At 42.6% G+C, this 16375-nt stretch overlaps 2 protein-coding genes across 3 annotated transcripts in view; one reads left to right on the top strand and one right to left on the bottom strand.

Moving 5' to 3' along the window:
- The window catches only part of C8A (complement C8 alpha chain), a 50854-nt gene extending 48753 nt beyond the window's left edge, over positions 1–2101 (bottom strand). The window contains exon 1 of the mRNA XM_073544557.1: positions 2065–2101. The gene's annotated coding sequence lies outside the window, so the exon portion shown is untranslated. The remainder of the gene's footprint in view (positions 1–2064) is intronic.
- A 90-nt stretch (positions 2102–2191) lies between these two features.
- The window catches only part of FYB2 (FYN binding protein 2), a 57888-nt gene continuing 43704 nt past the window's right edge, over positions 2192–16375 (top strand). Inside the window, exons 1-3 of one of the 2 annotated variants that reach the window (XM_073544554.1) lie at positions 2192–2534; positions 11529–12006; positions 15535–15699. In XM_073544554.1, the coding sequence (XP_073400655.1) occupies positions 2526–2534; positions 11529–12006; positions 15535–15699 (652 nt within the window). In that variant the 5' untranslated portion in view covers positions 2192–2525. The remainder of the gene's footprint in view (positions 2535–11528; positions 12007–15534; positions 15700–16375) is intronic. The other variant, XM_073544555.1, reaches the window with a different exon arrangement.

The raw sequence follows: 16375 nt of genomic DNA, 5'->3' as shown, positions 1-16375 counted from the left end.
CCACTATACAGTCTGAGGGCTACTGTGAGGGTAATTATACTGTGTTTTGGGGGAGCAGTGAGGACATCATACTGTGTATTGAGGAACTTTATATTGCGGGATTCACGGGAGATTATTAGCTGTTAAGTCAGCATTTAAGAAGCATTATTGTTAAAGGGGCGCTAAGTACTGTCACTGTCAAATGTGCTCAAGAGACATGATTACTTTTTAGGGGCAAAATGTGGACACTTATCTAGGACATTTGCACAGGGGATTAATATTTTCCAGGGGACAAGTTCACCATCTTGTGGGCACAGTGGCGGCACTATCTCCATGTGAGGGGCACAGTGGCGGCACTATCACCATGTGAGGGGCACAGTGGCGGCACTATCACCATGTGAGGGGCACAGTGGCGGCACTATCACCATGTGAGGGGCACAGTGGTGGCACTATCACCATGTGAGGGGCACAGTGGTGGCACTATCACCATGTGAGGGACACAGTGGCGGCACTATCTCCATGTGAGGGGCACAGTGGCGGCACTATCACCATGTGAAGGGCACAGTGGCGGCACTATCACCATGTGAGGGGCACAGTGGCGGCACTATCACCATGTGAGGGGCACAGTGGCGGCACTATCACCATGTGAGGGGCACAGTGGCGGCACTATCACCATGTGAGGGGCACAGTGGCGGCACTATCACCATGTGAGGGGCACAGTGGCGGCACTATCACCATGTGAGGGGCACAGTGGCGGCACTATCACCATGTGAGGGGCACAGTGGCGGCACTATCACCATGTGAGGGGCACAGTGGCGGCACTATCACCATGTGAGGGGCACAGTGGCGGCACTATCACCATGTGAGGGACACAGTGGCGGCACTATCACCATGTGAGGGGCACAGTGGCGGCACTATCATTATGTGAGGGGCACAGTGGCGGCACTATCACCATGTGAGGGACACAGTGGCGGCACTATCACCATGTGAGGGACACAGTGGCGGCACTATCACCATGTGAGGGGCACAGTGGCGGCACTATCACCATGTGAGGGGCACAGTGGCGGCACTATCACCATGTGAGGGGCACAGTGGAGGCACTATCACCATGTGAGGGGCACAGTGGCGGCACTATCACCATGTGAGGGGCACAGTGGCGGCACTATCACCATGTGAGGGACACAGTGGCGGCATTATCACCATGTGAGGGGCACAGTGGCGGCACTATCATTATGTGAGGGGCACAGTGGCGGTACTATCACCATGTGAGGGACACAGTGGCGGCACTATCATTATGTGAGGGACACAGTGGCGGCACTATTATGTGGGGCAGTAACAGCAGGTGTTATTATACCACCCAGCAGGTGCAGTAATAGGGTCACATACGGCAGCAGCGGCTCAGCATTGGGGTATCGGCAGGATGAGGGGTGGCTGCAGGTTGGGAATAGATGAGGCCAGTGCCTGAAATGTGAGAAGTGAAATGTGTGTTTGTTGTATTCTCTGCAGCTGAGTCCTGGCTGGAAGAAATTGTCAAGTCGGTCTGGGCCAGATGGAAAAGACGGGAAAAGAGAACGATTCCATCAGAAAGAACGTCAGCGGTAAGTTCCCATCTTTAACTGTCCTGTGATCTCTTATATGTTCCATAGGACTGGTATCTACCACTGACCATATGGCGGTAATATCAATGTTGGTCTTTATATAGAGATTATTTTCAGTAAGAGCGCGGTCTTCTCCCCTATTAGACAGCACGACCGTAGTTATAATCCCGGTTACCGGTGAGAGACCCCCTCAGACATTTCGCTCCCCCTGAGCTGAACTCCCAGCTTCGCCTCTGGTTCCCATGTTGAGTATTTGGTGAGTTTTTGGATGTTGCAGGTTTTCTGCACCAATTATGGAAATTAGGTTTCTTGTGGGGTTTTTTTTCATTGTGTTTGTGATAGCGGTCAGTGCAGAAAATCTGCAACATCAAAAAATAATGGTGTGCACAGGGGTGCAGGTTCTACCCATAAAAAAAACTCAAAGAGAAAACTCTCGCGACTCGCAGACGTGTGAATGAGGCCTAAGTGAAAGAAGCTGGCCACTTACTATCGGGTGTGAGCCTCGGCTGCAGGATCTGCTCCGGGATATGTGGTCTCACACCGGCCCTTTAATATTGATGTCAGGAGTGGATTAAAAGGGGAAACAATGGAACCACATAGAAAAAAAAATAATAGCAAACATGGAAGCCATGGGGCTGGGGTCCAGGGTCCGGTCTTCAGGGTCAGCTGCTCCATAGTTAATATCAGTAGCTCCTAGAAGTCCCAGTGTAGCCCAGGACTAAGGAAATGTAAAAAAAAAAAGCAAACAAAAAGCCATGTACCTGTGGGAGGTGCAGGAACAAAGACAAAAAAAAACACACAACCCTACTAGGAGAATCGCTGCCGGAGACTTGTACGTTTCTTACACAAGGAAGTAAAGAAAAATTAAAGTTCTGGAGAACGACACGAAAGAATCAGATCATCGGTGAGAGCAGCCGGGGAGCGGAGGTCAGCGGCCGAGGGGACAGGATGGACACGGTGAGCGGCGGCGGTCACATCACCCCAGATCTATAGTATTTAGAACTAACTGAGCACCATGCAGAATCTGGTCCTCGAGAGCCGATATCAGGGGCCACATGTGCAGGAAGCACCAAGAAACCCTAAGGCTAAGTTCACACTGGGCGTTTTTGCGCTAATTTTCAGCTGTGTTTTACAGTACCAGCAAAGCCTATGAGATTTCAGAAATCTCATGCACACACACTGGGTTTTTTTTGTTTGTCATCAGTATTTTGTGCTTTGCATTGTTTTTTGGCCTTTTTTTTAATTTTTTTTCACCCTTTGACTTGAATGGGTGGTGTAAACACGCTGAAACAATGCACCCAAAACGCCGATATCATGTTTTGCTGCGTTATTTGTGCCAAAACCTGATTCTATGGTACAGGAACTTTTTTTTTTCAACGCTAAACTTTATCTGCATGCACAAGCAACACATCCAGCCTGCCAAAACCGCAGCAAAAAAAAAAAAAGCATCAAAAATGGTAAGAAAAACTAAGGAAAACATGCTTTTTTTTTTCCTGCAGCTTCTTTCCTGACAAGAGATCAGGTTTTGCTAGAGGAAAAACCACCTAGTGTGAACTTACCCTTAATACTATGGATGAGCGAACGTGCTGGGATAAGGTGTTATGCTCGGGGGTTAACCGAGTGAATAAAAATGTTCGAGTCCCCCCGCGGCTGCATATCTTATGGCTGTTCGACAACAAACGATAATCCTTCCATGTGATGCGGCTGTCAAACAGCTGCGAGACATGCTGCTGCGGGGACTCAAACATATTATTCAAGCATGCCGAAGACACTAGGCTAGCAGGAGAGCATGCTCAGATAACACCTTATCCCAGCACGTTCACTCATAACTAGTAAATACCTGTAATGGGGTTAGATTTTATATTATATCTGTGTGCCGCCATATGGTGCTCCTGTACTGTGCCGCACTATGAGATATTTATCCCAATATACCCCGTATTATGGTATACGCCCTGTAAGGTTCATTCCACAAGGAGTTTTTGATGTTGTAGATTTTGTGCACCCATTAAAGTAGGTCACTTGCATTTTTTCGAAAATACACAGCGTCAATAGCTTATGAGCTATTGACGCTGTGTATTTTCGAAAAAATGCAAGTGACCTACCTTAATGGGTGCACAAAATCTGCAAGAATGTAGCCTAAATTGCAAAAACACCACAGAGAAACTGTGATCGCCACTATAATGCTGTGTGCACGCAAAGTTTTCTGGGCTGTGCATAAAATTATTAGTTTTTCAAGTGGAAACGGCTCAAGGAAACACTCCTTTTTATTATTATTATTATTATTATTAGCTCTTTTTTCTGAAGAGTTTTGGAATTTTTTTTATTGCTTTTTGGAGCCTTTTGTTAGCAGAGCCTCGTTTGGAGCTCACCCCAACAGGTTCCACTTTGAAGAAGTGACAGGCACTTTTTGTTTTGTTTTTTTCACAAGTTATTTTGTTTTTTCAAACCTCAAAAAGTTTCACGTATGAGGAATGAGATGAATAGGAAAAGTTTTCCAAGCATTTGAGGATCAGTTTTCAGAAGGATTTTGGAGTTGGCCAAAAACTAGGGTGCCGGTACTCGCACTAGGGAGCCATAGGAGACCTTTAGCAGTGTGGAGGTGGAGGGGATCTTATGTTCTAAGGCTATGTGCACACGTAGATTTTGCTCCTGCGGTTTCACACCTCTACAATGGAGAAGGTGTGAAACCGCAGCGGAATCCGCACAAAGAATTGACATGCTGCGGATTTGAACCTGCGGAAAAATCCGCAGCATGTGCACAGCGTCTTTCAGTTGACCATTGAAAACAATGGTACTGTACAACGCACCTAAATCTGCTGCGGATCCTCAGCAGAATCCGCACCGTGTGCACATAGCCTGAAAAGTGCATTAGTGCAGCCGGGTGGAGTGGGATTAGCTGCTGCGCTCGCCCCACACTGGTTTTCATACATGGGGCTTTATGTCCTTGTTTCATCTTGCATGCAGAACAGGAATCTGCGGCTGCACCCTGAGCGAAAACCGCACCGTGAAATCCAATCCTCTGCGGAGTCGCCCAGCGGAGATCGCTGTCCGCTCCATGGTTACACATTGTGCAGCATTTAAGGGGTGTATTTATTAACCTTCTCTCTGGAAACCCGAAGTATTTCAGTCTTGATTTTGTCTACAACAAAATGTCGCCAGTCTGTTCTGTAACCCTTCTCTCTCTTCTACCAAACATCTTCCAAGCTGATTTTTAACCAGTTATAAGATCCACTTTTCAGTCTGAGCCGCTATGTCTAGAGGCAGTAGATGCTAAGCGCTTCAATATTTTTATTTTTTTTTATTGAAACCTTTTAGCAAAATTATTTAACCTGAAGGTTAAAATAACGTCACCAAATGTATCCATTTCTCTTGACAGTTTGGTAGAAAAGAACTGCAGAGGGGGGGAGGTTAGAGAATCTTGGTCACTTTCTTACAAGAATGGCAGCGCCACCCCTGTCCACAGGTAGTGAGTGGTACTGCAGCTCAGCCACGCTCACTGCTATGTAGCAAAGTTGCAATACCAGACACAACCTATGTGGGGGCGCTGTTTCTGGAAGAAAAAAAAAAAAGGTGCAATGTGTTGCATAAGATGTTACAGAATAAATACTAAGTACTAACAGCAAAGAAGTGACTTAGATGTCACCTGGCAGAGCAGCGACTGGCACACATTTCTTCCTGTCACTTACATTGCTGATGGCTCCTCCGGTGAAAGCTGGTCAGTCCGGTTGTGTCTGTTTTGTCCTAATATCGGCATCGTATTTACTTTATCTTCCAGCAGTTTTTTTTTTTCAAGTCTTAAAGGGAACCTGTCACTTCATACAACACTATTTATGTGCAGATATAGGGTTCATCTGCAGACATATAGCATTTCAAACCAGTGCATGTGACAAATTGGAAATGCAGCTGCAGGGCGAAAACAAAGTTGTATCCTCCCTGCAGCTGCTCGTTATCGGGTGGTGCAGGGAACTGGAACAGTCACAGCTCACTATACAGTGATTACTTTATGATGTCTTATCATTTGGTCCTCCAGTATACGGCACGCGTCGGGGGCTCGCCCTCATCCGCCACTGGGATCAAAAACTTTAGTCTCGTCACTTCATGATTAGATTAATTATTTTTGATCATTAATCACTTTTCTGTTCTTACATTGATCTCTACGGACATAATAACATGAAAATCAAATTGCTGTCACTTGGCAGCCGCTCCGACTGGAGTCATTGATTGAGCTTGTGGACTATAAAGGAACCATAACCTTTTGTTGCCTTAGGCTATGTGCACACGTTGCGTTTTTGCTTTTTTTTTTTTTTAAACTGCTGGATGTCAATTCTTTCAGCGGTTTTGTAACGTTTTATCACAATAGAACGCAATAAGGAAATGCAAAAACGCTGGAAAAAATGCAACCTTGCGTTTTTGGGAATAAAACATACTTTTATAAACATGTAGTGTAGACAAATGACACGAGATCTGCAGCAAAAATGCAGCAAAAAAAAAAACTTTGCTGCCAAGGGCAATAAAAAACGCAGCAAAAACGTAACTTGTCTACGGCTTCATTCAGACATCGGTGACTTTACTATTGCGCAAAAAACAGTCCGGATTTCATCAGCGTTTTGGATTCGCGCGACATCAGTCCTTGGTCCTTGTGTCAGTTTTTACCATCAGAGTTTCAGCAGTTTTTTTCCTATGAAAAACGGATGAGTGTATAGCGCTGCTATTTCAGCACTGTATGGCAGTAGAATTCTTGGACCTTGTGGAAGGTTACAAGCGCTGTAAAGACTTTGGGTAAGGACGTTCTTGTACCTTCATCTTCTGCATCAACCAGAGATCACAGCCGCAGGTTCAGAGGAAACTCTGGGAACAATAAATGTTTTATTCTCGTCGCTTCATCCAAGTTTTTATCATAAACACAAGCAAAGCCGATGTTTAGTCAACACTGGAGCCGTTTATAGATAGCAGATATAAAGCATCGCAGCCGTGGTCGGGGGCTCCGCTGTACGGCCAGTAAGGATGTGCTGGTTTCCATTCAGGTCAAAGCATTTTAACTGGTTTGGAAATTTTTTTCCTGGAATATCTACTGTATCCTCCGGGCAGATTGTATAGATGGGTTGCGTTAAGTTAGTGTCAGGTGCGCTGTGCTCATACTAGTCTCCAACATCTGGACCCTTTATTTTTCCACGAGCACCGTAAGCTATTGATTTCTTGTTATTCCCAGTATTTGTGCTCTATTTGGCGGTATTATTTAGGCACCGTAAGCTATTGCTTTCTTGTTATTCCCTGTATTTGTGCACTGTTTGGCGGTATTATTTAGGCACTTTAGTCGTTTTTGTGTAATGTACACTGCCCGTGTTCATGTGTTTGATATTTAGGAGCTATAGGCTTCTGATATGTACTGTATAGATGTATTTCTGTACTGCATGGTGGTAGTAGGACACTAGGCTTTTGGCATTATGCACTATATGGAGGTATTCAGGGACTGTATGACGGTAGTATTTGAGGTCTATATGGCAACGTTATTTGAGGACTTTAGGCTGGATTTATTTTTTTGTGTACTGTTTGGTAACATTACATCTGTATTTTATGCTTTTATTGTTTTGTTTGTTTGTTTTGTTAACCCTTGGATCCCAGTCAGACGCCTCTCACCCATTGAATCACGTAGATGATGATGTTTAACATCAATATGTTTGGTTCTATTGTTGATCTTCTCGCTGCTTGGATGTTTAAGGCATCCTACATAAATTACGGTCAGTTAAGTTGATGGCTTACCATAATCGCCTAACACTTGGTTTAACCAAATGTCCTCTTGACTTGTGTGGGCTGCAGACACCTACTCTGCTGCAGTAGATGACAAGGCTACAGACACCTGTTTTCTGCTTGACAAAGAAATGTAACTTTCTCATAGCTTGAACAAATATCCATGTGTCCATTGACGATCACTTAAGTCGTCAGTTCAGTTGCATTCACATAACCTGTAAGTTTTAGATCTCCTGTTGCAGATATCCTTAAATCGATGTCTTTAATTTCTTTCAAATATCGAAGAACTCTCCTAATGGCATTCCATCCTTTTTGTTGTGGTTTTTCCACATACAGTATCTGCAGAGAATTCGAATTGTTGCTGTGATATTCGGTCGAGTCATAGTTGCTATATATAGAAGTGCCCCCACTACCTGTCTGTGTTTCTCATTGTTATCTAACAGATCATCTTCTCCTTCCAACAATAAGTAGGATGGTTCCTTTACGGCTGATTTACCTTTTGGCTTCTGACATTCCAAACTGATTCAGAATTGAGTTGATTTTTGCATTTTGCTTTAGAAGAAAACTTCCATCTTCATCTCCACATATAAGAGAATATAGATCCACGTTCCGTCTATACTTTTTGTGTATAAACACAGATCTGCTTGACTTCTTTCAACTTTTTCTTTCAATGACTTTAACTTTGGTGTTACATGCTTTTGCCAATAGCTTAAGACCATAAAGAGATGTTTGTAGTTTGCAAACGAGATTCTATTCGCTCTCTTTGATATAACCCTCCGTTGAGTCATGCACAAGCCCTCTTCAATGTCACCATTATAAAGGCAGTTTTGATGTCCAAATGTCTGACAAACATCTTTTGCACAGCATCTATTGCCATTAAAGTCCTCAATGTGGTCTGCTTAGCAACTGGAGAAAATGTGGCATAACAATCTTCACCATATTTCTAAGAAAATCCTTTTGCAATTAATCTTGCTTTTTAATCTGTGAACCTTGCCTTCAGAGTCATATTTGGTCTTAAGAACCCACTGACATTTGATAGCTTTCTTGCTTTGTGGTAGTTTGATGAGTTTTCAAGTTTGAAGTTGATGAAGGAATTTCATTTTGTCATTAGCAGCATTAATCCACCTGAGTTTTCCATGGACAGGTAGTTGTTGCATCTCATCCCATGACTGCGGCTCTGACTCATTCAGTGTTTTGACAAAGTAGGATAGACGCTTAGCTGATATACCCTTGTTTGATCTTGACGATCTCCTGACTTCAGGTTCACCTGATTTTTCTGTTTCTTCAGTGGTTGAAGAACCTAACCAAACTTTGAAATTGTGACTGAGATTGTCGTTGCTTCAGCTGGAGTACTGGTATGATGAGACTTGAGAGACACAAAGTTGTCATTAATCATTACACCTCTGCTTACTGTGACCATGTTCATTTCTGGGTGCAGGATTCTATATCCTTTCTGGGTTTCACTGTAGACCAACAGGATACCCTTTTTGTGTGAGATTCCCACTTGATGATTTTTTTTCTTTGGGAATATGCACAAATACTTTATTCCCGAATATTCTTACTTGTTGTAGTTCAGGCTTCTTGTTGTTCCATTGCTCAAATGGAGTTTTCTCAGAAGCTTTACCTGGCACTCTGTTTTGAAGATGTCAAGCTGTCATGATTGCTTCATCCCAATATGTTGTTGGCAAATCTGCATCAAATGGCATACTTTTTCCACTTTCAAAAAGTATGCTGTTCATTCTTTCCGCTATGCCATTTTGTTCAGGGTTATATGGGACAGTGGTCTGAAACATGATTCCATTTTTTTCTTAAAACGCTTTGTGTCTCATTACTTGTATATTCAGTTCCATTATCTGCACACAGATTTTTTTTTTTTTTTTTTTACATTCTCCCAAATTTGTTATATACTTCGGTGAGATATATTTCAATTCTCTATGGAATTTCATCTTTGCTGAGAATCAGAAAGAAAGCTGTATATCTTGAATATTCATCAATAAATGAGAGAAATATCTCTTCTTTCCAGGAGCTTGAGCACTCACTGGACCACAAACATCTGTGTGCATTAAAGGGGTTGTCTGGCCTAAATCAATAAGTCTGTAGTCACACAGAGGTACTGCAGACTTTTCAATTCCCCCAGTACGCACACTGTGCACTTCGGGGATTTGCCAATTTCTGACCGGGACCAGAGGGTATGAACAAGTTATACATGCCCACAGTCAGTGGGTGCAGCCTTGCTCTCTATACACTTGTATTGAGCTGTGGCCGCGGCCCACCTAGTGACGCGGCCGGCTAGTGGGTGTGTCTGATTTAAAGGGCATATCCTCGCTCCATACAAGTATACGGAGCGAGACCGCATCTACTGACCCAAAGTATGTATATCTCATACAAACCCTACAGTCCAGGGTTGGAAACCAGCAAATCCCCAAAGCACAGAGTGCATGCACTGAGTGGATTCAGAGTGACTGCAGACTTATTTATTTGAACCAGGCAACTCCTTTAATTCCAGAATCTATTCTGATTTTGTAGTACTATTCTAAGGAAAGGATTTTCTTGACATTTTCCTTTTAAGACAGCTAGTATATCTCATTGATTACACAGATCTACTGTAATACTGTAAGATTTGTATTTATGTAAGGAACACGCGTCTTGCACATAGAGTCTATACACTTTTCTTGCATTTTAGCTGGTACAGCTCATCTTTGATTTTTTCCTTCTGCTGGTGTGTGGCCTTCTTTTCAGATGAGACAGCTGTCATCTTTAAATGTAACTTCATTTCCTTGTCTTGTGAGTTTCTTCACAGATAACATATTGCGTTCTAGACTAAAGACACATAGAATGTCCTTTACTGGGATCTTTCTGTTTTGTGCAGGGGAGACCTGACAATTAATGTAACCATCTGCTATTCCCACTGAATTCATATACTGACCATTAGCCAAGATCACTTTCTCGGACTTAATTTGGTCAAGTTTAGAGAAGAAACATCTGTCATTAGTCATATGACTAGTTGCCCTACACACATGCATGTTTTGATGTACTTGCATTAACAGTAAACGTAGCTTCAGTACTTGAAGTGTCATATTCTACAGTAGTCGCACTTTTAACCCTTTGATCAATATTTTGCTTTTTTCAGCTGATTCATTCTAGGTTTCCAGACTCTACAGTCAGCCTTTAGGTGCCCTGATTTCTTGCAGACAAAACACTCACATATTTCCTTCAAATGACTTTTTTGTTTTTGGGTCGATCTTGGGTTTTTAAAGCAGATTCTGCTTTGGATACCCCACTGCTGCTTACACTTTCTGTCTTTCGCTTATACTCCTCTACAAGCTTTCCTCTGACATACTCCAATGTAGGCTCATAATCTGGGCGCCCATCTAGTACAGTTGCTAGTGTGTCATTGGTTTCTGGTAGACCACTTAGTAGTAGTGCATCAACATGGAAATCCTTTAGATCTTCCCCAATACCCTGCAGGCACTCCACAACTTCAAGAGTACTTCTTATTTAATCCTGCATATCTTGGCCATTATTTAGCTTAGACTGATACAGCTTTCTCATTAAATAGAGCTTGTTGCTGAGATTTATCCTTTCATGCACTTTTTGCAGCTATTCCCACATTTCTTTTGCAGTTTCACATACATGCACAATCGGATCATCAGGGAGGGAGGGAGTGCTTTTTGATCCTTCTTTATCCAGTCTTCTGGCGGTTGGTCAGGTCTAGACTCCTGCATGTATACCTTCTCTTATCAGCAGCATCTTAGTTCTGGTTAGTCTTATTCAGCACTGTTAACTTCACATAGTTGCTGCTAGCAGCAATCCTTGATTATTCTTCCTCTCCTCTGGGCTGTTCTCTGAGTCTTTTGGTGTCTGGGCCCATAACCTGTTGGCAGCGGATTAATGTCCAGTCGTTCAACAGTGAATATATATTTATTCAGCAAAAAAGATAACACCGCTTACAACTGATATTTCTTATAGCTTAGGATCTCAGCATGTTGTCGTTCAGCTTGCAAGGTGAAAGTAGAATATGCTCCAGCTACACACAGTGAGGGAATTATTGGCCATATAACACTATTGCTGGAGACAAACTCATGCTTAATTAAACAGTAGTAAGTAGTAGCTGATACAATGTATACAATGATAAGCATTATTCCAACACTTAGACTGTCATCCATTTGGATCGTTTATCTTTGGTTTTCTTTTACTCTTCAGGAAAAGACATCAGACTTTCAGTCTATACGCGACAGGTTTCAGAGCGCCGGTCGTGCCAACACCCTGCCGGTGTACACCAAAGAAAGAGAAGAAGAGCTGGTGCCAACTCCCAGAATTTCTAACGTTCGAAGCAATCCAGCACTTCAAGGCGTCATCAGCGTCTTGGAGAACCAAACTAAGCCAGCCATCGCAAGCAAACCCGAGCTGCCTGTCAAACCAAATCGTAGTTCGTTTTCTTTGAACATTGACATGCCGAAACGTGGCAAAACATTTTATGTTTCGGACTCCAAAAGGACAGAAGGTGATGGAGTGTGTGCCAGCAGCCCGCAGGTGTACAGACACTCTATGCCAAAACCCCCACCGGCAGAAATCTACCAGGATGTGGACTCTCTTCTGCCCCCTCCTGCAGCCATTACAAATACCAACGTCTCGCTGCCTCCTCCTATCGCACCGAAACCGACGACAAAGATCATAAATGGTACGATCAGGATTGTGTAATGCTTTATTATACAGCAGGAGGGATGAGAACCTGAGATGAGCAAAGCAATTTGAGACTAATCAAATTTTCCTTGAATGTAGCCAGCAGCCATTTCTGCGGATTATAGTGGGCTGAGAAGGGGTTAAAAAAAAAAAAAATAAACTCACCAAGCCCTTAGCTGTCCCCCTGTGCAGCCCCGCTTTGGTTTGATAGGCTTTGCCACCTGTGATGCTGAACAGACCCCACAATGTCATGAGGTCAGATGAGGCTTAGTAGCCCGCATGTGTTGTCCCGGTGTGCGTCACCATGCACCATCATGGCGGCACAGGGCTGGAGGTGTTCCGAAGCAGGGCTGCACAGAGACGGAGGTTGGTCAGACTAACCTGATCAGCTTCTATGAGGATGTAAGCTCTCAAATGGACCAAGGAGAATCATTGGATGTCATTTATCTCGACTTCTCTAAAGCATTTGACACTGTCCCACATAAAAGATTGGCAAGTAAGAGGAGAAAGCTTGGGCTAGGGGAAAATGTGTGTAGATGGGTAGGGAGCTGGCTTAGTGATAGAAAACAAAGAGTGGTTATTAATGGGGCATACTCAGATTGGGCCAGGGTTACTAGTGGGGTACCACAGGGTTCTGTATTGGGCCCCCTACTATTTAATATATTTATTAATGATCTAGTGGATGGCTTACACAGTAAAATATCAGTATTTGCAGATGAGACAAAACTATATAAGGTCGTTAACACAAAGGAGGACAGTTTGCAACTACAGACAGATTTGAGTAAATTGGAGAATTGGGCTGAAAAATGGCAAATGAGGTTTAACCCAGATAAGTGTAAGGTTATGCACATGGGAAGGAGAAACAGATGCTACAATTACTTACTAAACGGGAAACTGCTGGGGAAATCGGACATGGAAAAAGACTTAGGCATCTTAGTCAATAAGAAGCTAAATTGGAGTGCCCAGTGTCAGGCAGCTGACACCAAAGCAAATAGGGTCATGGGATGCATTAGAAGAGGTCTGGGGACACGAGATGAAAACATAATTCTCCCTCTGTACAAATCACTCGTCAGACCACACTTGGAGAATTGTGTGCAATTTTTTGACGCCGGTGCTCAAGAAAGACATTACTGAACTTGAAAGGGTTCAAAGGTGGGCTACTAAAATGATAAATGGAGTTGGTTCACTACAATACCCAGAAAGGTTATCAAAATTAGCTCTATTTACTCTAGAAAAGAGAAGACTTAGGGGAGACTTAATATATATGTACAAGTATATCAGAGGGCAATACAGAGATCTCTCCAATGAACTGTTTGCACCAAGGACAGTAAGAAGAACAAGGGCGCATTCTCTTCGTTTGGTGGAAAGACAATTTCTGCAGCAGCATAGAAGAGGGTTCTTCACAGTAAGAGCAGTGAGGCTCTGGAATTCTCTTCCTGAGGAAGTGGTGATGGCCAACTCACTGAATGAATGCAAGAAAGGAATGGAGGCTTTTCTTGTGAGTAACAGTATAGAAGGTTACGAATAACAGAATATTATAGGTAGATGGTTGACCCAGCTTAGGGGAAGAAATTTTTTTCCCTATGGAGAAAATTGGCTTCTACTCTGTGGGTTTTTTGCCTTCCCCAGGATCAACAATGCAGAACAACTGCACTAAAAATAGGCTGAACGAGATGGACATAAGGTCTTCCTTCAGCCTTCAAAACTGTTACTTGTTTTTATTTTTTGCCTACAGTTGAAACCAGAAGTTTACATCCACTATATATAAGGACACATCTGCATGTTTTTTTCTCAATATCTGACACGAAATCAGAATAAACCTTTCCCGTTTTAGGTTAATTACGATTGCCATAATTATTAATATTTGGCTAATGCAGGAATAATGAGAGGGAGAATGTTTTATGGCATTTTTATTACTTGCTGCAAAGACAAACGTTTCCATCCATTTCATTAGTATTTGGTACCATTGCTCTTAAACTGAATGACTTGGGTCAGATGTTGGGGATCTCCTTCCATAAGCTTCTCACAATAGTTGGTCGGAATTTGGGCCCATTCCCCCTGACAAAACTGGTGTAACTGATCCAGGTTTGTAGGTCGCCTTGATCGCACCTGCCTTTTCAGCTTTGCCCATACATGTTCAATAGGATTGAGATCAGGGTTTTGTGATGGCCACTCCAAAACATTGACTTTGTTATCCTTAAGCCACTTTGTTACCATTTTGCCAGTATACTTCATTGTCCATTTGGAAGACCCTTTTCTGCCTAAGCTTTAACTTCCTGGCTGATGTCTTGAGATGTAGCTTCAGTATTGCCACATAATCTTCTCTCATGATACCATCTATTTTGTGAAGTGCACCAGTCCCTTTTGAAGCAAAAAAACCCCACAACATTATGCTGCCTCCCCCGTGTTTCACAGTTGGGATGGCGTTCTTAGTCTTCCAAGCTTCTCCCTTTTTTCTTCACACCTAACGATGGTCATTAAGTTCCAATTTAGTTTCATCAGACCACAAACGTCTCCACAAATTAAGGTATTTGTTCCTGTTTGCATTTGCAAACATTAATCTGACTTTTTATTTTTCTTTTGGAGTAATGGCTTCTTCCTGGCAGAGTAGCCTTTCAGCCCATGTTGATAGAGTCCTCGTTTCACTGTGGATATTGACAGTCTTACCAGCTTTCGCCAACATCTTCACAAGGTCTTTTGCTTTTGTCCTTGGGTTGATATGAACATGTCGGACCAAAGCACGTTCACATCTGGGACACAGAACCCGTCTCCTTCCTGAGCGGTATGATGGCTGGACGTTCCCATCTTGTTTGTACTTGCATATAATTGTTTGTACAGATGAACAAGGTATCTTCAAGTTGTACCCAAGGATGAGCCAGACTTGTGCAAGTCAACAATTCTCTTCCTGATATCTTGGCTGATTTCTTGAGACTTTCCCATGATGCTACACAAAGAAGCAGTGTGTTTCAGGTGTGCATTAAAATACATCCACAGGTGTGTCTCTAACTCAGATGTTGCCCAAAAACAGAAGCTTCCAAACACATGACAACATCATATGGGCAGTCATAAGTGTGAGTAAACTTTTGACTTTGCAGTAAGTAATAAAAATGCCTTAAAACATTCTCTCTCTCTCATTATTCAGGCATTTTGCAAATATTAATAATTATGGTAATCCTAACTGGCCTAAAACGGGAAAGGTTTATACTGATTTCATGTCAGATATTTAGAAAAACAGATGTGTCTTTTTATAAAGTGTATGTAAACTGGCTTCACCTGTATGTGTCTTATGCTCTAGGGTCTGGAGAGACCTCGGACCATAATTCAGATTCAATTTGCATAAAATACATTCGGCACGGGAGGTGAGTACAGGCTTTATTTTTTTTATGGGTGCCAAGCAAGCGGTAAGAGAAGAAGTTGTCCAAGTAGTGGACAACTTCTTTAAGGAATAAAAGGAACTCTCTGCTTCTAATTTGTCTACTTTGTATCAATGTGCATCGGCTTGATTTGTTGCATAACTTTCATTTAGTTCCAAAGAACGAATGGAAAGAAAAAGTGCCACCACTTAAACCACTTCCACCAGTTGAATCCCTGGGATCACCTCCATCAAAACCTACCAGACCCTTAAATGTGGATCTCAGCGCCTTCTTCACTGGGACTTTACAGGAAAATGGGGTTTCCTATAACCATGTAGGTAAGTGAATAACAGAAATGGGGGTGATTTAAAAAAAAAAAAATGAAGATAAAAAATCTTCCAAAATATGACAGAGAAGCTTAAATGGTCATTGTAGTTTCACTAAACTTTCACACCTCAATAGTACAGGCAAATAAAAGTCAAAATATCTTTATCAAAGACATCTGATGCTTTCTCCATTAATGAGCCACTTCTTATTTTCCACTTATTTATTTTACTCATTTATATAGCGCCAATAATTCCACAGCGCTTTACAGACATTATCGTCACAATCTAGATTCCCTATCAGTATATCTTTGGAATGTAGGAGGAAACCTGAGAACCCGGAGGAAACCTGAGAACCCAGAGGAAACCCACGCAAACATGGGGAGAACATACAAACTCCTTGCAGATGTTACCTGATCTTAGAACTTACTCTGAAAAAATAAATCCACTAAAATCAAGACTGAGGTGTCAGAGTTATAATGAGAGCCGTAACCTATGGAGAGAGTAGAAGGGAGAAGCCCAAGAGCAAACAGAGGCAAGCAATTATTTTACCTCACTCCAGTGCTGGATTCACATCCAGTCAGCTCAGTACTGATGCATAATGATGTTTTCCACTTTTGCTACTTCTGAACATGTGGTACATGGAGACAGGAGTACAGTATTGCTCATGTCTGTGTGTACCGTGTATGGG

The sequence above is a fragment of the Dendrobates tinctorius genome, unplaced genomic scaffold (genome assembly GCF_039654945.1).
Source record: "Dendrobates tinctorius isolate UK_male_01 unplaced genomic scaffold, ASM3965494v1 ptg000138l, whole genome shotgun sequence".
NCBI lineage: Eukaryota > Metazoa > Chordata > Amphibia > Anura > Dendrobatidae > Dendrobates > Dendrobates tinctorius.
The sequence above is the reverse complement of the archived record's forward strand: the minus strand, read 5'-3'. Positions and strand labels throughout refer to the sequence as shown.